The sequence below is a fragment of the Haliotis rubra genome, unplaced genomic scaffold (genome assembly GCF_003918875.1).
Source record: "Haliotis rubra isolate DU_JTF1 unplaced genomic scaffold, ASM391887v1 Scf771, whole genome shotgun sequence".
Classification (NCBI taxonomy): Eukaryota; Metazoa; Mollusca; class Gastropoda; order Lepetellida; family Haliotidae; genus Haliotis; species Haliotis rubra.
Window position 1 is genome coordinate 371,970 of NW_025767492.1, and position 25,926 is coordinate 397,895.

A 25,926-nucleotide genomic window follows, 5' to 3' on the forward strand; every position below is an offset into this window, starting at 1 on the left:
GTAGTGATATTGTGAACATACGTATGCTTGTGTTTTGTTAACCCCCTGTGACATGTGGCTGTTGATCAGGACGTACCATCATCCTGTCCACACACCACATGGACGAGGCGGACATCCTTGGGGACAGGGTGGCCATCATCAACAATGGTCAGCTCAAGTGCTGTGGCTCGTCCATCTTCCTGAAGAACAGCATAGGGGAGGGCTACCATCTGACTGTCGTCAAGGAAGAACCCACTGAAGATAACCAGGATGCAGGTAGGGAGAATATGCTTCCTTGATCACATTCAGTTGAGAGAAAATATTCCTTGAAATTCAGTAGGGAGAATATGCTCCTTGATCACATTCAGTTGAGAGAAAATATTCCTTGAAATTCAGTAGGGAGAATATGCTCCTTGATCACATTCAGTTGAGAGAAAATATTCCTTGAGATTCAGTAGGGAGAATATGCTCCTTGATCACATTCAGTTGAGAGAAAATATTCCTTGAGATTCAGTAGGGAGAATATGCTCCTTGATCACATTCAGGTTGAGAGAAAATATTCCTTGAGATTCAGTAGGGAGAATATGCTCCTTGATCACATTCTGCAAGCTTCTTTATCTGTATTCATTTCCTGATCAGATTCAGTTGGGAGAAAATGTTTCCTGATTTGAATCAGTTGGGAGAAAATGTTTCCTGATGATGAGATTTGGTATGCTCCTTGATCGCATTCAGTTGGCAAAAATGTGACTTAATAGGATATCAGTATGAGTTAGGAGTCAGTTTTTCTTGATAAGGTTTAGTTGAGAGAGAGAGTGATCCTCTATGAGATTTTGTTTTGAGACACTCAAATCCAATAAGTCCTTTTCAGTAAGTGTATTTATCAGATTTTTGGTCATTCACAGGTGCTTGGAGGTGAGGTGGAATATGTAGGTTTGGTTGGGAAAATATTCCTTCATCAGAATTAATTTGGTGAAAGTGATCTTTGATGTTATTGGGAGTATATTTTCAAAGGTTCACTAACCTGATATGCATCCTTAATTTCTACAGACACATCATGTGATGAACTCGAAGTGGAAAACACTCGTCGCCAGCCACCTAAACTTGTCTCCCCCTGTAAGGAGGTGAAGGTCACAGAATTCATCCAGAAATATGTGCCAACAGTGTACTTGGTGTCCGAGGCCAAGCGGGAAATACACTACATTCTCCCGTTTGAAGAAGCCAGGAAGAAGAGCTTTGAGAAGCTGTTTCAGGCAATGGATTCTGAAATGGATGCTATCCACGTCAGCAGCTATGGCGTGAAGGATACGACCTTGGAAGAGGTTTTTCTGAAGGTCACAGAAGCTGGGTATCAGGAAGAAGAAAGTAAGTGGGAAGTGGGTCACAAGGCTATTTCAGTGTTATGACTGAGTTGGATGTGATGACTGGGCTCTTGTCTTTATTTACCAAGGGGTACGGTGGGGTAGCCTAGTGGTTAAAGCTTTTGCTTGTCATGCCGAAGACCCAGGTTCAATTCCCCATGTGGGTACAATGTGTGAAGCCCATTTGTGGTGTCCCCTGCCGTGATATTGCTTGAATATTGCTAAAAGCGTCACTCACTTGCAGAAACTGGGCTCTTGTCTTTATTTATCAAGGTTTTGTGATCGACTTTGATTGTTAACAAGAACATAGTACATATGTAGGAACTGGTCCAAAAACCAATTACAGCATTAAGACTGAGTTAGACCATGTTCTTTTGATGACGCCAGACTTGCATGGTTTACTTTGAACCTGGTATCTGCCTGGACCCTGCCTCACGATTCTCATCTTAGGGCTGTGACGGTATTAACTTCCATACTTTAACATTTGTTGAATTTAGGATTCGACTTTGTCAGTTAAGTACAGAGTCTAGTACTTTTAGGGTTGAGTCCCGTCCAGGATTTGAACCCACACTGTCAGAGTCAGGCATCTAATTGCAAGCACACAAAGTCAGCCGTCTAACCCGTTCATCCACAACATCTTTCAAACTTTAACATTTGTAGCACTTAGATTGCTTTATGAAAAAGTAACTTGATTGATTTATGTTTTGGGGAAGTAAAGCTGCCAAGTTTTGGCAATTCAGTTATGTACAGAGTTTAGCACCCTGTTCCACAAAGCAATGGTAATTCTACAACACTCTTAAATCTGTGTTAAATATGGTAGTAACGATCATCTTAGGACTTTGATCACTTTGAGGAACTGGGCCCAAAAGAGTAAATGTTTCCTTGTTCTTTCAATTTACATTTCTACAATTCAGGTCGGGAGGATGAACCTGCCAAACCTCTGGAGACGTTGTCTTCTGACCCGTCAGGCCTTCCTCAGGAAGATCTCCCCCGGTCTAATCTAGCCAGTCAAAATGCTGCATCTTTGTCTGACCTGCTGGACGTGGCAAACGACAGCCAATCAGAAGCAGCAATGGGGGCCACTGGTATCAAGCAACCCAGCAGCAGATGTCCTTGAACTTGGTGACATTGCAGCAGGTGTGGGACATGAGCCGGGACAAAGCAGACGGCAAGAACATGCATCTGTGAGGAACATTGGCGTCTACAATGCTCCAGGTGAGTTCCATCAAGTTCACTTTGACACTGTTTTCTGTCCAAACATTGTGTGCTCATGTCTAAGCTGAAGATTTTATTTCTGGACCGTACCATATTAACACCTGACCTACATTTACAATGACCCCTGTAGATGACGCAAAATGGGTTTTTTCATTATTTGATGCAAGTGATCTGAACGTAGATTGCTGATTGCTGACCTTTCGTTTACTTCATATATAAAAGTAGCATTGTGATAAGGTCTTTGTACTTGGTTTCAAAGACAACATACATATATATAGTCATTCTAATGTTTCAATGCTTGCAGAAGACGAACCAAAGATCTTGCTTGAAGGTCGTGGAAGTCATATCCTGAATAAAAAACTGCTGCTCTTCAACCACTTCCGTGCCGTCATTGTTAAACGATTCCACTACATCACCCGCAACTGGAGGAGCTTGTTCTCACAGATCATCCTCCCTGCCATCTTTGTTGCCATAGCAATGACAGTAGCTCTAGCAGCGCCATCTGTGGATGACTTACCTCCCCTTGTGCTCAGCCCATCTCAGTATTTCAACGTCACTCAACCCAAAGGCAACTTCATCCCCTTCACAAATGAGCGTATGGTAAGGAGAACAGAAATACCGAGCCAGGACGCAGACGCTGAGAAATTAATCCGCACACTCTTCCTCCCATCCGGAGTGGGTGCTACGTGTGTGCTGCAGAAACCGTTTAATAGCTCCTTTGATGTGGACATGCTGAAAAGGTTGAACTACACCCAGAAGACATATGAGCTCCTGTCACGGTACTACGAGCCTGAGTGTAGGAGAGTGTTTGCGCCAGGGATTCATCTCGACAGTTACATCCCCCCGGAGGCTCCAGTACAGCCGAAGGTTGGCCAGACCGCTGAGGATGACAACACCACCATAGATTTCCCTATAGGTAAGTGTTATTCAAATTCAGATCTCAGGTAATGCAATGCAAACTAGAATTAGTGAATACACTGGCTTTATCCCTTTTTGAGCAGTACACCGATGGGCTTTCTGTGTAAGAACAGGTCCCAACAACCTATATTTGGGGACATATTGGATCAGGTTTTCATGCTCAGTGACTTGACTTGATATCGTACAATCAGCAGTGACTCGAATATTGCCGACTGTAAAACTTACACATGCAATTCTTTGACATTGCAGATCCGAGCTACTCCACCACACACTTCTACCCCCACTGCGTGTGTCGGGCGGACAAGACTGGCTTCAAGTGCAACAAGAACCATGCTGAGGCTCCCAAGTTCCGGGTCGTCACCCAGGACATTCTCCAGAACGTCACAGGACAGAGAACAGAGGACTTCATCCTGTACACCACACAGGACTACAGACTTCACAGGTAAGTCCAGGGCCCAGATTTTCGAAGCTCTCTTAGCGTTAAGATAGTCGTAAGTTAATGTTAAGGCACTTACGACTATCTTAGCGTTAAGAGAGCTTAGAAAATCTAGGCCCTGGTGTCTTAAATGATACACAGACACCAAATATTGAATAAAGTTTATTGGACATTTAATTATTTTGATTATTTATCGTTCATATCATATATATATCAGGTTTTGGACATGAAAACCACAGTAAAAATGCTGAACAATAAAACATGTTGACTGCATGGACTATATGAACTGAAAATAGATGCACATTGACACAAGCATGCTATGTCCTTATGAGTCAATATGGCTACATTTGTTCAGTTGATTTTTAAATGAAATGATCAATGAAATAATTATTCACCTCCCCTAATTCTTTGACATATGCCCTTTCATAACAAGGGTCACGATCCACAAAGTGTCTGTAGCGCTACGACATTCGTAAGTCTATGGCAAACTGTAGAGTTACGACAGATCGTAACGTTATGAATGCTTTGTGGATAGTGACCCTGAACTTTAACTATAGTCCGTTTGGCTCAAAAGCGGACCGATGAATTGCAATCTAACTCGAAAACTAATAAAGATATAATACTCAATGAAACGCTGATCATAATCAAAACATCAGACCAACTCTGTGATTTGTTTGCAGAGTTTACCGGGTATGTCCTACTATTTAAAAAGTTGTTTAACAAACTATCATTAAAATTTTGACACAGTTCTCTATTTGTTATGAGGGAGGAGTGCAGAGAAAGGGACAGCCAGGTGTTAGAGAAGCATGAACCGACAAAGCTATTGATTCATTAACCTGTGTTGTCTCCATCCTTTCTCGCACACCTGGCTGTCCCCTTTCTCTGCACTCGTCCCTCGTAACAAATAGAGAACTGTGTCAATATTTTAATGATAGTTTGTTAAACAACTTTTTTATTTTTAGGACATAAATTCTGCAAACAAATCACAGAGTTGGTCTGATGTTTTGATTATGATCAGCGTTTCATTGAGTATTATATCTTTATTAGTTTTCGAGTTAGATTGCAATTCATCGGTCCGCTTTTGAGCCAAACGGACTATAATCACCGCGGATTCATGTATATCAATGGATGAACAGATGACAATTTTCAAGACATTGCATCACTTGCTCGTGACCCAGTGTACACCTGTAAAATGTAAATCAGTGACAGGCCTTGTCTCTACTGCAATAAGTGTTTCTGTGATAGTGAAATATTTCACTGCCACTGACCACTGTGAAATATACAAATGTACACAGCACAATTCTGTACCTGTTTAGTTGAACCCAGTGGAAGCATTTTACTGCTGTCTATTAAAATATTTAAATTTAGGGACCGTTCACAATTTATGGCTTGGAGGGTTGATGATGATTTTTATGGAGAAGCATGTACAATGTAAATGACCCCACCCCTCCTAAAATTTATGTACAAAATAAGTGACACCCCCCTGCACGTCATGTACAAAATCAATGCCCGCCCACTTCCCATAATTTCTAAGCATAATTTTAGACATTTTTATGTACAAAATTGCTGAACACCCCACACACACACACACACACACCCCAGTCTGTACAAAATTGATGACACCCCCTCACACACACCCAGCTCCCCAGAACAAAATGGGTGACCCCCTTACAATCATCATCACCCTCCTAGCCATATATTATGAACGGTCCCTTACCTGAATTCACTTTTGGAACTAACTTTTTTCTTGTAGATATGGAGTTCTGTCTTTTGGTCTGGAACAGCGCTATGTACCAGAGAACTTTGGCCGATCGGCTCCGACGTTGTTCAGGAAACTGGCAGTCCGTAGTGCAGCCAAGGTGAATATTGGGGATCAAGGAAAAGCTATGGGGAATTATTGATGTTATATGATGAGTGCTAAAATGGTCTCAGGAGCCACTGTCTCCATTCTCCCAGGACAGATAATTCTGATTCCAAGTTTTGAGTTGTTTATTGTCTGAAGGAATAATATACTGTATTCAACGTATTTAGCACCCTGGGTGCTTAGCTAAGGGAAATATTAAGGATCAAGGAAAACCACAAGCTATGGGGAATTATGGATGATATACCATTAATGAATAAATGGTGTCACCATTCATTCTTACAGGACAGATAATTCTAATACCATGTTTTGAGTAAAAATCCAGTCGAGCCAGTAAATCTCCACAGTCACTGGCATGACTTGCTAGTGAAGTTTCATGGGGTCATTTTGTAAATATATCACTCTCACAGACTTGTTAAGTTAAACAGCCTTTTAAATCATGCAGGATAAATCTTAATTACATTAGCAGCTTAATGATGAAACCCGTGCCTACAGTCAAATTTCGGACTAGTTATTCTTTTTTATATATTCCTCCTTGGGGTACTTATAAGCATTTAAATGTCCATTTATATTCCCTACGACTAGCAAAATTTGGAAACTATTTTGCACACTGTCTTTATCTGATGTAATTTGTACCCTGGGTGCTTAGCTAATCAGCATCCAAACAGGGCACTTATTAAGATTTCAGATTCCCCAGGAAAGCATCATGCTTGACTCAGTGACCTATATTGATTCAGTTGTTGATCACAATAGGATTTAGTATGGAATGGAAAGTTAAAATTGTGGATAGGGCAGTCTGCGTGATGCATACTTCTAATAAGGGGGGCTTATTAGGGTGTGGGCTTTGAATACTGTATGCAAATTTGAAACCTCAGTGTTGTCATCCCAACAAAGGGAGACAAAGTAGTTTTAAAGCTGGGTTATAACTGACTGGCAAGTTAAAGTTATGCTGTTTTACTGTTTTCATGCATATGCAGATCAAACATTGTTAAAGTTAACTCTCTCATTTAACTCATTTGTCGTTGGGTATACTTACAGCTGTGGTTCAACAACAAGGGCTACCACTCCATGGCCGTCTTCCTCAACACCATCAACAATGCTATACTGAGAGCCAATCTGCCTAATAACAAAGGCAACCCTGCAGCTTTTGGTGAGATCTAGAATTAGATGATCATGATGTGATTAGATGTTCTGGAACTAGAATTAAATACGCATATACTGATGGACAAAAATAACGGAACATGCAGTTACACGTCAAGTTATTGTGTACTGTTATGTCATATAAACTGACATGCAGTGAAATGGGTTTTTTTAAATTTATGCTTATCATAAAACTTCATATTAATCTTTGAGGATTGAAAGTGATCTCATTTCCAAATCAGCATTCACCAACAGTGAGTGAGTTTTGTTTTACGCCGCACTCAGCAATATTCCAGCTATATGGCAGCGGTCTGTAAATAATCGAGTCTGGACCAGACAATCCACTGATCGACAGCATGAGCATCGATCTGCATGAGCATCGATCTATGCAAGTGAGATATGATGACATGTGTCAACCCAGTCAGCGAGCCTGAGGCCAAAAAAATAAATGTTGTGGTTCCGATTTCCTACATTTCAGAACTAGGGTAGGTAGGTAGGGGTTTGGGGTTTTTTTGCAAAATATTTTTACATTACTCATGTGTCAGAAAATAAATTTAATTTATTATGTGGTGAGTAAAATTGTTAGGCTCGGCGGGAATATTTAGGGTCGGTCGGGAAATCGGAACCACAAGCTGTTGTTTTTTAGGCCTGACCACCCGATTCAGTTTGTTGCCTCTTGCGACAAGCATGGGTTACTGAAGATCTACTCTAACCTGGATCTTCAAAGACTCAATTTATTTTCCAATGGGATGCATGTCACTGTTTCCTAATGGCATAGATTTATGTTTATGATATCAATCACTGGATTGTCTGGTCCAGACTCGTTTATCTGCACACTGCCCTCATATAGCTGAGTGCCGCATTAAACAACATACAAACAACCAACCTTCATTAAATGAGTTTTGAAATTTGTGTTTCCGATGTCCTCTGAAAATACAACTAGTTCCAGAAATGTACTCTTTTATTTCCTGTTTCAGGCATTACAGCCATAAACCATCCCTGGAATGACACCAATAACGAGATGTCTACTGTCAACTATATGTAAGTAGGCTCTATGTAGGGTAGCCTTGTGGTTAAATCATTTGTTCGTCATGCCAAAGACACGGGTTCGATTCCACACATGAGTATGATGTGTAAAGCCCATTTTTCTCAAAATCAGCCATGACTTTGCTATAATACTGCTAAAAGCAGCGTAACACTAAACTCACTACTGTCAACTATATGTAAGTATGTGTTTTAGGGGCAAAGGAGTAGCCTAGTGGTTAAAGCATTTGCCCATCATGCCGAAGGCCCGGGTTTGATTCCCCACATGAGTACATTGTATGAAGCCCATTTATCGTGTCTCAAAATCAGCCATGATTTTGCTATAATATTGATAAAAGCAGCGTAAAACTAAACTTATGTGGCTTGGGGTATGGTCAGCTCAGTCATACAAGGAGCAGCAATTTGCTGTGCAGAGTTGCCTCCCTTGGACACACCATGTTATTAAATCCCTGTTTGCCCTGATTATTTTTCCAGCAGGTGGCATAGTGAACTCAATTATTTCAGGATCAGAGTTACCTCCCTTAGACGTGCCAGGAGCCTGTGATCTGGGGTTTGATACCCAGATTCCTCTGATTATATCAATACCAGTGCTCATGGGTTTCACAAGAGAGAAAACTGTCTCATACTGCATCACCTCGGGCTGTTCTCCCAAATTCAGCTCACAGTATTCTATAACTGAAGTACTTTGTGGAAAAGGTCCCTGTACTGCACCTCTGGCTGTCCTTTCACATTTGTCTGATACAGTATTCTATAACTGATTTGCTGTTTAAAATGATGTTAAGCATCACTCACTGCAATTTCAGCTTGTTATGATTGTCATCTTCCAGGATGGAGGGGTCTGACGTCCTGATCGCCATCTTCATTATTGTGGCCATGTCCTTTGTGCCAGCCAGTTTCGTAGTGTTCCTGGTGTATGAGAAGTCCACCAAGGCCAAACATCTCCAGTTTGTCACCGGGATCAACCCTGTCATGTACTGGCTCGGGAACTATGTCTGGGATATGGTCAGTACATCATAATCATAATCATCAATTAGTGGTGTGAATCCAACCTGCACATCTTCGATTTTAATCTGCAACATAATTCAAAGTGGTTTTCAACCCAACTCACTCACTCTTATTATGAAATTATAACATTTTTGTCACAAAATGACTGAAATATAGCCGATGTGACATAAAATCTTCTTCACTGACTCACTCACTCACACACTCACACTCACTCACTCACTCTCTCACACTCTCACTCACTTCTCACTCTCTCACTCTCACTCACTCTCACACTCTCTCTCTCTCACACTCACTCACTCTCACTCACTCTCACTCTCTCTCTCACTCTCTCACACTCACTCACACTCACTCTCACTCTCACTCTCACTCTCACACTCTCACTCTCACTCACTCTCACAATCACACTCTCACACTCACTCACTCTCACTCACTCACTCTCTCACTCTCACAATCACACTCACTCTCACTCTCACACTCACTCACTCACTCACTCACTGTTCCAGGCCAACTACACCATTCCTGCCTTCATGTGTATAATGGTGCTACTGATATTCCAAATACCTGCGTACGTGTCAACCAGCAACCTGCCTGCCGTGGTGGCTCTCTTCCTTATGTATGGGTAAGTCACTTTTATCTCTGACCTGAGGAGTGGTAGCTAGAGTTATGTCCCTTGGACTTGACAGCATCTGCTGGAATTGCCAAATAAGTAATCTGAATTTTTTTAATATATATGCCAGGGCTCGCTATCAATACAGATCGTGGAGATTTTTAATAATTAAAAAAATATAGATCTAGATTGAATATTGATAAATATCAGAGAAGTGAGTTTTTGAACAAAACTGAAGGCAGAAAAATTATAGATATTATGGATACAATTTTAGGGCAGGCTATCAAAATAGACCATAGAGATCAATAATTGTTCATGAAATATAGATCAAATATTGATAAATATCAGAGAAGTGATATTTAAATTTTTGGGGAAATGAACATATTTCATGTAACTGAGTAGTGGTGAGGCATATAAGAAAGGATTACAAACAAAACAACTGAATTTAGAAGCTGCCCAAGAATAAAGACATAATTTTGCTTCTGTAAGATACTTTCAATGACAGCGTTTTCTTATCGATAATCATTAATAATTCATCCCAATGTTAGAGATAGCTCTATATATTTCCATCTCAAATTTGATATACAGGCAAATATAAATGTGTATATATTGTGAGGCATACTGGGCCGGAGAATAGGTTCCAGATACAGATAGATTTGAGATAACCACGGTCGAGATATTTGTTTGAATGTATCATGATGGCCCAGCTGTCTAAGGATTATCTCTTCATTGGCTCCAAAACCAGATTTCACCAAAGTGGGAGATATACTTCTCAGAGGAATTTAAGGAACACCTGATTTGTTTCATTGGGTACAGTTACCCTGCAATAATCTTGACTTGTTTTGAGTAGTATGTGTGGGTAGATAGTCTGTATTTAGGATTATTTGTAATACTGTAACCAGGGCTCCAGATAAGGGTCGTAACGGCGTATGTACGGATACGGTAGGAAATAATTTAGAAAACATAGCAGATACGCTCCACAGCAATGGTGTACGGACTTAGAATCATTTACAGACGTGTTTATCTGAAAAAGTATTGTTTTATTGTTTCTTGACCTGTTTACACAAGAAGCAATGTTGTGGTGCATATATGAAACGAAACACAAGATTACTGATAGTCCATTAGCTTCCATTCAGTACTCTAAATGTAAGTACTCCTGATGTTGAAAAATGATCTGGAGCCCTGTGTAACCATGGCAATGACTCTAGTAACTTGCTCTCTTCGTGCAGATGGTCCATAACACCTGTCATGTATCCCGCATCCTTCCTGTTCAATGAGCCCAGTACTGCCTACATCTGCCTCATCGTCATCAACCTCTTCACCGGCATCACCTGCATCGTGTCCAGCTTCCTCCTGGAGCTCTTCTCCTACGACAAGGTAAGACATGCAAGGCATTTGTAAAAGCACTGTTGTAATTTGGCAAGTAACTTGGACGCAATGAGCCAATGAGTTTGGTTTTGGTCACTTGACACTCAATAACTTCAGTTTTTAAATGGAGGGGATCACAACGGCATTTGAAGTTGATTCCAGAAAAGTCTTAAGTCTTTCTTTGTTAGAGCGCCGGCCTGGAAAGTGGAAGGTCCCGGGTACGATCCCCGGCTGCATCATACCAAAAGACGTTAGAATATGGTACTTGTTGTTCCCTGCCTGGCGCTTGGTATTAATGGATACAACACAGACTGCTCAGCTCAACTGCTGCCACACATACACAGCATGCACGTCGTGATTTGAGCGAAATATTCTTAAGTGCGACGTAAACCCCATTTTCACCTCACCTCACCCAAGTCTTTGATTTGTATACTTATTTTTCTGTTTAATTTTCAACATTGTACAATGATTTTGGAACAAAAATGTTTGCTCTTCTGAACGGGGTTATCTCCCTTGTGTTTCATGATCTCACTCAGATTATCTGACGGATCAAATAACATCAATTATAAAAAGTAGTTGGTCTTGTTTACAAGGTTGTCTCCCCTGTATTTCAGGATCTCAACAAGGTGCATGACATCCTAAGATTATCTGACAGATCAAATAACATCAATTATAAAAGTAGTTGCTCTTGTTTACAAGGTTGTCTCCCCTGTATTTCAGGATCTCACTCAGATTATCTGACAGATCAAATAACATCAATTATAAAAGTAGTTGCTCTTGTTTACAAGGTTGTCTCCCCTGTATTTCAGGATCTCACTCAGATTATCTGACAGATCAAATAACATCAATTATAAAAGTAGTTGCTCTTGTTTACAAGGTTATCTCCCTTGTGTTTCATGATCTCACTCAGATTATCTGACAGATCAAATAACATCAATTATAAAAAGTAGTTGCTCTTGTTTACAAGGTTGTCTCCCCTGTATTTCAGGATCTCAACAAGGTGCATGACATCCTGAAGATTATCTTCATGATGTTCCCCAACTACTGCCTGGGTCGGGGGCTCATGGACTTGGCCTTCAATGAGTACAAGAACGAGTTCTACTTTAAAACTGGTAACTACAGCCTTAACACATCGTCTACATCTTGTCTTATTTACCTGTTGGAAATTGAACGTAGCATGAATTCATTTGAGGATTTCTGGTAACATGTGTTCGTAGTGATGATGATGATGATGATGATGATGATGATGATGATGATGATTGATGCGTTGGTAGTGATATTGGGAATGATTTTGGTGGCAGTAGGAATGGTGTTAGCGGTGTTAGATATGCTGTTGTTGCTGATGCAGTTGCGATGATGATGATGATGATGATGATGATGATGATTGTGGTGGTAGTGATAACGGGGATTATTATCCTGGCAGTAGTGATGATATTAGTAGTAGTGATTACTTTTGCTGCTGCTGCTGATGATGATGATGATGATGATGATGATGATGATGATGATGTGTTATTCAGGTCAGTACGATATGATGAAGTCTCCCATGGAGTGGAGCATCATTCCAGTACACCTGGTTGCCATGACAGTGATTGGACTCATAGCCTTCCTCATAACAATACTTTGTGAATACAAGTTCTTCATACCTGCCAGGTAGGTGGTTTGATGTGATGTTAACCACTCCAAGGTGGGATAACTGAATTATGCTATATTATATTATCTGCTTACAGCCATACCTTTTAAGCAAACAATACTTATTTAGTATTTTGTACAATATGTTAAACTGGTTCTTGATAATGAGGGGCGGCGGGGTAGCCTAATGGTTAAAGCGTTGGCTCGTCACGCCGAAGACCTGGGTTCGAATCCCCACATGGGCACAATGTGTGAAGCCCATTTCTGGTGTCCCCCGCCGTTATGCTGGAATATTGCTAAAAGCAGCGTAAAACCAAACTCAGTCAGTCTTGATAATGAAGCCCTTAACATCATCTAATTCTTCAATGGATCAAACAGTGATGTGAATCGCTTAAATGCACATGTTCAGATATCGGAAAGGGTCTGTCATTTGACAATTATGGTTAATATTGCATGTTAACCCCATTCAGAGACTGGCCTTGTTTTACAGGTATGTGAAGGTGACTAACTCCACGAATGTAGACGAAGACGTTGATGTAGCTGCTGAGAGGAAGCGGGTGTTGAAGGGGACAGGCCGTTATGACATGCTGAGACTGGAGAATCTCACCAAGGTAACATTTCATGCCTGGCTGTGATCTGTCTAATGTGTCCACCATCGGAATTTCAAGACAAAGCTAACCCCATGTGTGTTGTATCCCATAGCAACTGGTCTGGGGTTCGAGTCCATGTTTGCGTTAGTTATGTTTCATGGTTTGATGGCACCATACCCATCCTTGCAGGTTTCATCAAAGTGGTAAACATGTACGACTTGCTCAGGTTTTCGTTTCACGCTAAGTTGGCAAGACATGAGACGACTGAAGTACTGTACGGGATAACTGCTTGTACAGTGAAACCTGTCTAAACCGGCACCCCCCAGGACCGAAATAAAATGACGGTTTAGACAGGGTGCCAGATTAGACAGTGATGGTCATTTTCCAACATGGCTGCCATTTACACTTGTCAATCTCTTTATTCTATAATGCCACACAACCGCCTCTGTGGTGTAGTGGTTAGAGCGTCCGCCCGGAGAGCGGAAGGTCGCGGGTTCGATCCCCGGCCGTCATACCAAAAGATGTTAAAATATGGTACTTGTTGGTCCCTGCCTGGCGCTCGGCATTAATGGGTACAACAAGGACTGGTCGACTCGGAGTCAGTATAATGTGTCTCTGAGTGGGGTATTCATGCTTCACTGCGGCATGGTATATCAGTGGGCTAGCACTATAAAACCAGCTTCAGTCTGGGCTAGTACAAGCAGCCGCACATACACATACACACGCATGCACGTCGTCATATGAGCGCAATATTCTCAAGCACGACGTTAAACCCATTTCACCTCACCTCACCTCACCTCACCTCACCTCACCTCACCTATAATGCCACACAAAGTGACTGACGAGTCAATAAAACCAATGCCTATTTAGACGTCACTCACTTGAAAACAGTTAATGCAATGCCCCAGTGTTTATAAAGCATAACCGCGGTAATCCCATGCAGGCTTAGAGTGTTTGATTCACCGCGCAGTCACTACTTCCTGATTATCTAGCGTGCCAAGAGGATTAATAGTGTATTGGATTATGGGTCCTTGATTGCACTGCTCATACCCATGCCGGTTTAGACAGTGTTAATTACAGTTAAAATTGCTTGTTGGGACCGGAAAGTCGTGCCGGAATACGGAATAGACAGGTGCAGTTGCCGGATTAGATTTTAATGATCATAATATCGTTGTAAAATGGCGGGACCAAAATTTTATGCCAGTTTTGACAGTGTGCCGGATTAGACAAGTGCCAGTGTTGGCAGGTTTCACTGTAGTTTCAAGTCTGTTGGGGGTGGTAGGGTAGTGTAGTGGTTCAAGTGTTCGTTTGTGACACCGAAGAGCCAGGTTCGTTTCCAACATGAGCACAACATGAAGTCAGTGTTTTTTCCTACCATGATATAGTTGGTACAGAGAAGCAGCCTGAAACCATATGTACTCCAATATCAAGTTTGTAAAAGGTTTTTGCATTTCATTGTGGACCAGACGGACTTAATGCCAGCTTCACTGTTTGCTTCAGGTGTACAAGACTGCCAAACTAGGGCGCCACCTAGCTGTCGATAAGCTGTGTCTTGGAGTGCCACCTGGGGAGGTACGTATCTGGAGGCTGTGACAATGAAACATGTAATAATAGAAGACATTTGTTGTGATGTGTGACATTATACATATGTATTGAGTGTGTGAGTGAGTTTAGTTTTATGCCACACTTAGCAATATTCCATCTATATGGCTGCAGCTTGTAAATAATTGAGTCTGGACGAGACAATCTGGTGATCAACAGCATGAGCATCGATCTACGCAATTGGGATACGATGACGTGTCAAGCAAGTCAGCAACCCCGACTCCCCGATCCTGTTAGTCACCTCTTCACGACAAGCATGGGTTGCTGAAAATTCATTCTAACCCGGACCTTCACGGGTATAGTATTTGAGAACTTGTGGTGGGATCTCACAGTGGTTTGCTTGAAGACATGGGTTGGTGTGTATTCACAGTGGTAGAGTGTGTGAAGACCATTTGTAGTGTCCACTGTCATGATATGGCTGGATCACAAGCTCGCTCAGGTCACGGTATGGCTGAAATACTGCCGATGTGACTTGAAATTTTAACTCACTCACTCACTCGGAAGTGATACAAGGGAAGCAGTGTTCCGCTTTTTATCAGATTTAATGCTACAGGATCATATTTCTATCCGTCAGTGTTTTGGCCTGCTTGGAGTGAATGGCGCAGGAAAGACAACGACCTTCAAGATGTTAACCGGTGACCTTCGACCTACATCTGGGTGTGCCTATCTTAATGGTCATAGGTAAGTAGTCACTTCCTTTCCCAGGCATCAACAGTTACCTCTATTATCCTTTGTTATCTCTGTTATGATCCACTGTAACCATGGTTACCTCTATTATCCTTTGTTATCTCTGTTATGATCCCCTGTTACCATGGTTACCTCTATTATCCTTTGTTATCTCTGTTATGATCCCCTGTTACCATGGTTACCTCTATTATCCTTTGTTATCTGTTATGATCCCCTGTTACCATGGTTACCTCTATATCCTTTGTTATCCCCATAGCTGGCGTTTGCGGGGGTATTAAAATGGACTCCGTCCGATCCGTCCGTCCGTCCGTCGATCCGTCCGTCCGTCCGTCCTCATCCGTCCGATCCGTCCGTCCGTGCACATTTGTCTTTTCCGGAGCAGAACTCTAAAACCGTTCAATATTTCTTCACCAAACTTGGCACATACATGGATCTGGTGGTGTAGTGGTGCCTTTTGGTAGTTTTGGAATTCTGAATAAAATATTTTTGGCGTTTCCATGGCAACAAGTTTGACTTAGCCTGAAATTGGTGGTTGTGCTCTTTTCGAGCAGAACTCTAACACCATTCAATATTTCGTCACCAAATTTGGCACATAGATAGATCTGGTGGTGTACTGGTGCCTTTTGGTAGTTTGGAATTCTGAATAAAATATTTTTGGCATTTCCGTGGCAACAAGTTTGACTTAGACTGAAATTGGTGATAGTGCTCCTTTCTGGAGCAGAACTTTAAACCCTTTCAATACTCTCCTTCCACTTTTCTATGTACACACCTAAATATTTGACATAATCATAACTTCGTAAACATAATCATGAGTATTTTGCCATTGCGGGGATATTGATGACTTTGTCTTCTTGTTATCTCTGTTATGATCCCTGTTGCCATGGTTACCTCTATTATCCTTTGTTATCTCTGTTATGATCCCCTGTTACCATGGTTTCCTCTGTGGTTGTCTAATTCTATATAATCCTATAATACCTTTGTTGTGATCACTTGTTAGCTCTGTTATAATCTTATACTACCTCCGTGATCCCCTTCTACCTACACTTATGTCCTACATTGTTCTTGTTGAAATCCATTATGATCATTAGATCAACGTTACCTGCAATTCACCATTACCATCCTGTGTCACATCTGTGACTAATGACCGCCTCTCGCGATTGTAGTGGTTAAATCGTCCTACCGAGAGAGGAAGGTCGCTGGGTTCGAACCCGACAGCGTCATACCAAAGACATTAAAATATGGTACTTGTTGGTCCTGCCTGGCTTCGGCATTAATGGGTACAACAAGGACTGGTCGGCTTCGAGTCAGTATAATGTGTCTGAGTGGGGTATTCATGCTTCACTGTGGCATGGTATCTCAGTGGGCTAGCACTATAAAACCAGCTTAAGTCTGGGCTAGTACAAGCAGCCGCACCACTCTACACATACACACGCATGCATGTCGTCATATGGCCGAAGTATTCTCCAGTAGCGACGTTAAACCCAATTTCACCTCACCTCACATCTGTTACTCATGTTGCCTCTGTTCCATTCTCTATGTTGCCTGTGTTACAGTGTTATCAAGGAACTGAACAAGGTGCAGCAGAATATCGGCTACTGTCCCCAGTTTGACTCCCTCTACGACGAGCTCACTGCCAGGGAACATCTACAATTCTACTGCAGGCTCCGAGGGGTCTCGCCTAAAGATGAGAAACAGGTTGGTCATTTATAGTATTGAGACAAAGGTCATTCTATGTATTGCTGTGTCTCCTGTCCAGAAACTGACCACATGACAACTGTCTGCCATCTCTCATGCTGTAGAACTTAGGTCTCTTTTGACCAATAATACCTGTAAAGATACGGGTTAGAATCGATCTTCAGGAACCCATGTTTGTCATAAGAGGTGACTAACAAGATTGGTTGGTCAGGCTTGCTGATTTGGTTGACACATGTCCTTGTGTCCCAGTTGTCTAGAACGATGCTCATAATTTTGATCACTGGATTGTCAGGTCAAGACTCAATTATTTACAGACCACCACCATAGCTGGAATATCGCTGAGTGCGGTGTTAAACAACAAACAAACAAACAAAAAATATAATGGAAAAAAGGACAACAAGCCAAAATATACAGTGTCATTTGTATAAATGAACCAGACCTATTGAAGCACTTTTCTTGAAAGCTGACAGTGTCGTATTTGAATGGACATTCCCAGTGGCAAGCTATAGCATCAGGCACTTTCAACACCACACTCCTTCTCAGTCTCCTTGTGTGTCGTCATGCTGCACCCGTGAAGATCCAGCTTAGAATTGATCTTCAGTAACCCATGCTTGTCGTAAGAGGCGACTAACGGGATCGGGTGGTCAGGCTCGCTGACTTGGTTGACACATGCCATCGGTTCCCCATTGCGCAGATCGATGCTCATGATGTTGATCACTGGATTGTCTGGTCCAGACTCGATTATTTACAGACTGCTGCCATATAGCTGGAATATTGCTGAGTCGCGGCGTAAAACTAAACTCACTCACTCACTCACTCATCATGCTGCAGTTCCCTGACTTTTGGGGCAGCACTATATTAATACACTCCAGGGTGTATTGTAGCTGGAATATAACTGAATACCACATGAGATAACTTGTACATACTTCAAGGTCAACATGCACACTTCTCAGTCAGCCGGCAAACACGTCAAGGTCAGCATGTCCACACTTCCAGGTCAAACTGTCCACACTTCCACGTCAGCATGTCCACACTTCAAGGTCAACCTGTCCACAGTTCAAGGTCAAAATACACACAGTTTAAGGTCAACAAGCGCACACCTCATGGTCGAAATGCACACACTTCAGGGTCCACATCCCAGTTTTTTATGGGAACAGGGCTTCACAGCATCTGACTTTCATCCAACAGGTTGTGAACTGGGCCCTGTCCAAGCTGGGGCTGAACAAATATGCAGACAAGCTATCTGGCACATACAGTGGGGGCAACAAACGGAAGCTGTCCACAGCAATCGCCCTTATTGGCCATCCTCAAGTCATTTTCATGGTGAGTTGTGACTATTGTGACTGCCCCTGGTCATGCAAGTACATCTTAGATCATACCAAACATTTTGAACATTTGCATATCAGATATTGATAAGTTCAGCTTATGTAAGATAATGGTATAGTTCTCATAACATGTATTTATATTCTCCAGGGTGCCGTTGTACAAAAGGATCTTAATGATATAGTCATTGCAATGCCGATACTAAAGCATAAACTTATGGCAGTCATAGCACTAAGATTGTTTTGTACAATGGCACCCAGATATTTTGGAATTATTCAAATTGTAAGAAATTAAAGATTTTTAGAAATCCCATCAGGCGGTTCTTTTTAGATACAATGTAAAACTGGCTGTGTAGAGTTTCATCACTTTGCTCTCACAAGATCAAATGATCATACTTGCTTTTAATGTCATATTCACCAGACCTTTGGCACTGTCAAAACATTATCACAGCTTATTGGTTTTAATGTCTACAGCCTGCACCACCAGAGGCTTTCTTATCATTTTATTCTGTATTGACAGAAATATTGTTCATTCAGTTGTGAATTCCATCTGTGTGTTACTAGAAACTGTATGTTCCAGGATGAACCAACTACTGGTATGGACCCTCACTCACGTCGCTTTTTGTGGGACCTCATATTGAGCCTCATCCAAGATGGCCGCTCAGTCATCTTAACCTCACACAGGTTGGTTCAGCTTGTTGGTTTGTTGTTTAGCATCTATATGAAGTAGGTCAACTGTATCAGGATGAGGACTAGGCATAGAAATACCTTTAATTAGGACCATTCCTGACATTGACACTTACAGCTGAGCTGAAGGTGGTACACTGAAGGTCATGCATTTAATCCACACAGGGAACAACATGTTGGGGACCTATTTTTGTTGTTCCATGCTGGAATATCTAAATGATTTGCTTGCTGTTTAACGCTGCACTCAGCAATATTCTAGCTACATGGTGGCGGCCTTTAAAAATTTAAGTCTGGTCCAGAATGTGGAAGGTAACTGGTTCGATCCCCACCTATGTTAGATGTTACTTGTTGCCCTGCCTAGCAGTTTGCTCAGGGACTTTTAGTTTACTGAATTTACTTTAGTGAATAAAATTATGTCTTAAACTTTGATTATTTAAGAAATGATCCCCAAATATTTAAACCTTCTTATGATATACCAACAGCCTTGGCTCATTACTGTAACTCAGTGTTCGATATAAATGCCCGCCCGGACACCCAGCGCGGTTGTTATTGTGTCGGGCCGGCAGTTTCAGATATTTGCAGGCCCTTGTGGCCTTAAGTAAATTATCTGTCAATTTTTTTTTTCAACTGGAATCTTTCCCGTAATGTTTTTCTCTATTAACGTTCATGGGAATCATCCATGATCCATCATGTTACGAAAACCAGACAGTTTCACTTCCTGGTATTTCAGCACTTTGCGCATAGGAATGTCAACACCAGTCTTTAACAAGTAAATTAAAACCTTCTCTCTCCGCCATAGGCTTCGCTAACTGAATTTGTAGAAACCATGTGAAACTGTGTATAGTGTAGTCTATTTTGATTTTATTGGTTTGATTGAACAAAAGGGCCTGCAGATTTCATTCAGGGCCTGCAGATTTTAAAGCCTGCAGGCAGCAGCAGGCCCTGATGGCCAATTTGCAAATTAAAGTATTGCAAACACTGTATACCTATGTTGCAGTATGGAGGAGTGTGAGGTTCTGTGTACACGTCTTGCCATCATGGTCAACGGTCACTTCAAGTGTCTTGGCAGCATCCAGCATCTCAAAAATAAATACGGGGATGGATATACCTTCAGTTTCCGGTTGAAAGGGCCAAATTATGAACAGGCCAGTCGAGGGGTTCTACGATTTGTAGAGAGAAATATACCAGCAGCAACGCTCAAGGTAAGATAATACAACATTACATGCTTCCTGTACAGTGTGGTACATTACACGCTTCCTGTACAGTGTGGTACATTACACGCTTCCTGTACAGTGTGGTACATTACACGCTTCCTTGTACAGTGTGGTACATTACATGCTTCCTGTACAGTGTGGTACATTACATGCTTCCTGTACAGTGTGGTACATTACATGCTTCCTGTACAGTGTGGTACATTACATGCTTCCTGTACAGTGTGGTACATTACATGCTTCCTGTACAGTGTGGTACATTACATGCTTCCTGTACAGTGTGGTACATTACATGCTTCCTGTACAGTGTGGTACATTACATGCTTCCTGTACAGTGTGGTACATTACATGCTTCCTGTACAGTGTGGTACATTACATGCTTCCTGTACAGTGTGGTACATTACATGCTTCCTGTACAGTGTGGTACATTACATGCTTCCTGTACAGTGTGGTACATTACATGCTTCCTGTACAGTGTGGTACATTACATGCTTCCTGTACAGTGTGGTACATTACATGCTTCCTGTACAGTGTGGTACATTACATGCTTCCTGTACAGTGTGGTACATTACATGCTTCCTGTACAGTGTGGTACATTACATGCTTCCTGTCCAGTGTGGTACAGTGTGGTACATTACATGCTTCCTGTACAGTGTGGTACATTACATGCTTCCTGTACAGTGTGGTACATTACATGCTTCCTGTACAGTGTGGTACATTACATGCTTCCTGTACAGTGTGGTACATTACATGCTTCCTATACAGTGTGGTACATTACACGCTTCCTGTACAGTGTGGTACATTACATGCTTCCTATACAGTGTGGTACATTACATGCTTCCTGTACAGTGTGGTACATTACATGCTTCCTGTACAGTGTGGTACATTACATGCTTCCTGTACAGTGTGGTACATTACATGCTTCCTGTACAGTGTGGTACATTACATGCTTCCTGTACAGTGTGGTACATTACATGCTTCCTGTACAGTGTGGTACATTACATGCTTCCTGTACAGTGTGGTACATTACATGCTTCCTATACAGTGTGGTACATTACATGCTTCCTGTACAGTGTGTACATGGTACAGTGTGGTACATGCTTCCTGTATACAGTGTGGTACATTACATGCTTCCTGTACAGTGTGGTACATTACATGCTTCCTGTACAGTGTGGTACATTACACGCTTCCTGTACAGTGTGGTACATTACATGCTTCCTGTACAGTGTGGTACATTACATGCTTCCTGTACAGTGTGGTACATTACATGCTTCCTGTACAGTGTGTACATTACATGCTTCCTATACAGTGTGGTACAGTGTGGTACATTACATGCTTCCTGTACAGTGTGGTACATTACATGCTTCCTGTACAGTGTGGTACATTACACGCTTCCTGTACAGTGTGGTACATTACATGCTTCCTGTACAGTGTGGTACATTACATGCTTCCTGTACAGTGTGGTACATTACTATTACATGCTTCCTGTACAGTGTGGTACATTACATGCTTCCTGTACAGTGTGGTACATTACATGCTTCTTGTACAGTGTGGTACATTACATGCTTCCTGTACAGTGTGGTACATTACATGCTTCCTGTACAGTGTGGTACATTACATGCTTCCTGTACAGTGTGGTACATTACATGCTTCCTGTACAGTGTGGTACATTACATGCTTCCTGTACAGTGTGGTACATTACATGCTTCCTGTACAGTGTGGTACATTACACGCTTCCTGTACAGTGTGGTACATTACATGCTTCCTGTACAGTGTGGTACATTACATGCTTCCTGTACAGTGTGGTACTCAACTCCCTGGGGAGTATTCAACGTATGCAGCCTGTTAGGCGCAGCGAGTTATCACACAGCCTCATCCTCACAAGGTGCCCATTTGCAGCTGGGTGAACTGGGACACAAAGTCCACATATATTGGAGGGCTTATGTTCAATATTCAACTGCATGACCAATCTTCAATTAACATTCATGGCACTACATTTTAATTTTGGATGTTCTCTGTTTCAGGAGCAGCACTTTAACCTGCTTCAGTACGAGCTGCAGTCAGAGAGTGTGTCCTTGGCTCACCTCTTTTCCACCCTGGAGCTGGCCCAGCAAGACCTGCAGAACACCCTGGAGAGGACTTGGAGATGTCAGCCAGAACACCCTGGATAATGTAAGTATGAGTCAGTTGGTTATAGTGTGAGCCAGTTGGAGATAGTGTATGAGTCAATTGGAGATAGTGTCAGTTCAGTTGCGATAGTGTAAGTCAGTTGAAGATAGTGTAAGTCAGTTGGAGAAAGTGTGAGTCAGTTGAAGATAATGTAATTCAATTGGAGATAGTGGAATAGTGTAAGTCAGTTCAGAAGATAGTGTAAGTCAGTTGAAGATAGTCAGTTGAAGATAATGTCAGAGATAGTGTAACACCCTTGATAAGCGTTGAAGATAGTTTGTCAGTTGGCGTTAGTGTGAATCATTTGGAGATAGTGTGAGGGACCCAATCCATATGTGACGCTACGACCTTCCGCAACTCTATACTTTGTCATAAGCTTACATTCAGAGCTACAAACTTTTTGGGGATAGGGTCACAGTACATCCATGTTCTTACGTCTCAACGAACCTTTCTTTCAGGTGTTTATCAACTTTGTGAAACAGCAGATGGAGATTGTCCAGGAAGACGACACAACAACCCGCCAGAGGTCAAGGACACGAGCAAGGTCACGAGCTGCAGCAGAAGAAGATGTCGAGCCTCTCCTGTTGTCTGAAGACGATGGCGGACTCCTGCATGATGATGATGATGATCTCATTTTACGTCTGGATCAGTCCAATGGGGTGAGTTCCCAGCATTCCTTGTGCATGGCTGCTGCTGCGTTTGACTCCGAGCTTTATGGGTGATGCTCAGCTTTTGTTGATTTTGGAACGCCATTGTCTTGATTGGTTGGCTGGTTGGTTATTTAATGCAGCACTCAGCTATATTACAGCTGTATGGCAGCGATCTTTAAATAATAAAGTCTGGTCCAGACAATCCCATGATTGACAGCATAAGCATCGATCTATGCAATTGGGATATGATGACTATCAACCATGTCAGCGAGCCTGACCACCCGATCCTGTTAGCTGCCTTTTACGACAAACATGGGTTGCTGAAGACCAATTCTAACCCGGATCTTCATGAGATTCTTCATTGCCTTGATACTACTGCTTAGGCTTGAAATTAAATTACTTGTTTTACAGATTTTTACCCAAAATATCTAAAAGAAAGCCAGGAAATATTTAGTAAAAACACCTTTGAATTTTGAAAATCAGTGATTAAATTTATTTTGACATGGATACCATAGTTTCTAGTTGTTTCAGTAGTTTGTAATCATTCACTTGCTGGGGCAGTGGGGTAGTCTAGTGGTTAAAGCGTTGGCTCCTCACGCCCGAAGACCGAGTTTGAATCCCCACATGGGTACAATGTGTGAAGCCCATTTCTGGTGTCCCCCGCCCGTGATGTTGCTGGAATATTGCGCGAAAAGCGTAAAACCAAACTCAGTCAGTCAGTCAGTCATTCACTTGCTCTCCTCCCGCGTGAGTTGAAGTCTTTGCATCAGCAAAGCAGAGAGAACTAAACTTGTCAGCTATTGCTTAACTTATGAGATAACTGGTGGGTGGAGACAAGTGTTTGATATTACTGAAAAAAGTTATTCAATGCTCTGGTCTTAATAAACATTGTATGTGGATAGGATAGGATGAAATATTCTTTATGAACACAGGAATTTACGTGAAACATCAGTGGTTGTCTATTTGTAGACTGAGATTCTTGAATCTGGTGGTCGATGCTTACTTAGTTGCTGTTCGATCACTGTTGATGGATTGTCTGGTCCAGACTTGTCTATTTAGAGACTGCCGCCATATAGCTGGAATATTGCAGAGTGTGGTGTTAAACAACAAACATTTATTGAGATTCTGAATTTTTATTACACAAACAATTAGATGTGTAACAATTAAAAGCAAATATTTTCTATAGACATTGTTATCAGGTCTTATGAAATTGATCCTCGAACTAAATATAATGTAAGTTTAATATTTCTGAGTGTTAGTTTACAAAGAATACACATATTTATGTTCAGACAAGATTTGTAGTTATTATAAAGGAAGATGTTTCATGGGTATTAAGGTTTAGATATCCTACTGTGTAAGATCTTTAGGTTTTGGTTTGTTGCCGATTGTCTCCACTACAGCCTTACCCCACAGCGTGTTTGTTTAGTTCTGAAGCTGTTGCACAATGCTTTTCTCATTTTATCTAACATGTTTAAGAACATAAATATACAACCATTTTTTGTGCATGCTAGAAAAACAAAAACACCATGCTTGTCATTGAGTTAACTTACTTGTGGATTAGGTGATCACAATTTGTGAGCTGATTGGAAATGTAATCGATGTTTAGGAGCATTTCTCATATGGTCAGTCTCTAATTTGTCTTGTCCAGACAATTGATGACAAGTCTCTATCTTGGCTGGACTGTTTAACAAAGCAGTAAACAAAAATGTCTGTGAGTTAAACATTGTAAACTTGCTTATGTTTTCAATTTGACGTGTTCTGTAACATGTATTCTGTTACTTTTGCTTTGCTTGCTTTTTAATTTTATTCATGTTGGTCCATTTCACGAGTATTTGTTCCTAACCCCACTCCCTACCCTTTGTTTCAGATGGTGTAGTTCTTGCTTTCTGCCTTTCTGAACATATTTATTTGTAAGTTTGCAGCTTGTGAATCTTCCAATCATTAGAACATCACAACTTTGTGTAATCCCTGGTTGATTAAGACATTGTGCAGTTGTGTTATATGTTCACCATCGATAACTGTTTGTTTTGTGTTTCTCAGGATCAGTTGCTCCCATTCCTATTTTTGTTCAAAGATCATTTTCCATGTCATTCCAAAGATCATTTTTACATTGTATTCAAGATTCATTTCAAAGATTGTATTCCTATGTCATTTCAAAGATCATATTCACATGTCATTCATTTCCTTTCAAAGATGATTCCCATGTCATTCCAAAGATCATTTTTCAGACCATTCGCATTTATTTTAAAGATCATATTCCTATTTCCTTTTGAAGAAGATCATATTCCAAATGTGAAGCCCTATCAAAGGTCATATTCCCATGTCAGTTCAATGTTCAATTCATATGTTACTGCAGACATACAATTCCCCATGTTCTTCAAAGCATAATTCATGTCCTTCAAAGCATTTGCCATTTTGAAGGTTCCCAAATTTCCCATGTCATTTCAAGATTGAAATTCCAGTTCATTTAATTCAAAACTTAAAAATGTAATTCCGCATCATAATAAAGTTTAGTTTCCCTTATCATTTTTTAAGTTTATTTCCTACTTATGTGTTTTTTAAACTGATCATTTTAAAGTTCAATTCCCCATTATTTTGAAGCCTAATTCCAATGTTACTCAATGTTTAAATCCAATATTATTCAAGGACTGAAGCGATTCTTGTGTCATTTCAATTTCAATTCACTGTCTATTTTCATCATCAAAATTATCAGGTGGATTATGTTAACCTTTATACCCATGTCCCCTCTGTAC

The 25,926-nt window shown here is 41.3% G+C and overlaps 1 protein-coding gene across 1 annotated transcript in view; it reads left to right on the forward strand.

The window, feature by feature from the left end:
• The window catches only part of LOC124260719 (ATP-binding cassette sub-family A member 2-like), a 105,758-nt gene that overhangs the window by 74,897 nt on the left and 4,935 nt on the right, over nucleotides 1–25,926 (forward strand). The window contains 24 exon segments of the mRNA XM_046695007.1: nucleotides 70–255; nucleotides 1,027–1,341; nucleotides 2,252–2,385; nucleotides 2,387–2,552; nucleotides 2,857–3,468; nucleotides 3,720–3,912; nucleotides 5,660–5,765; nucleotides 6,806–6,917; nucleotides 7,885–7,948; nucleotides 8,779–8,953; nucleotides 9,460–9,575; nucleotides 10,793–10,940; nucleotides 11,920–12,043; nucleotides 12,449–12,581; nucleotides 13,051–13,171; nucleotides 14,651–14,722; nucleotides 15,327–15,433; nucleotides 16,993–17,134; nucleotides 18,323–18,457; nucleotides 19,037–19,140; nucleotides 20,141–20,345; nucleotides 22,379–22,495; nucleotides 22,497–22,526; nucleotides 22,982–23,182. Of these exon segments, the coding sequence (XP_046550963.1) occupies nucleotides 70–255; nucleotides 1,027–1,341; nucleotides 2,252–2,385; nucleotides 2,387–2,552; nucleotides 2,857–3,468; nucleotides 3,720–3,912; nucleotides 5,660–5,765; nucleotides 6,806–6,917; nucleotides 7,885–7,948; nucleotides 8,779–8,953; nucleotides 9,460–9,575; nucleotides 10,793–10,940; nucleotides 11,920–12,043; nucleotides 12,449–12,581; nucleotides 13,051–13,171; nucleotides 14,651–14,722; nucleotides 15,327–15,433; nucleotides 16,993–17,134; nucleotides 18,323–18,457; nucleotides 19,037–19,140; nucleotides 20,141–20,345; nucleotides 22,379–22,495; nucleotides 22,497–22,526; nucleotides 22,982–23,182 (3,818 nt within the window).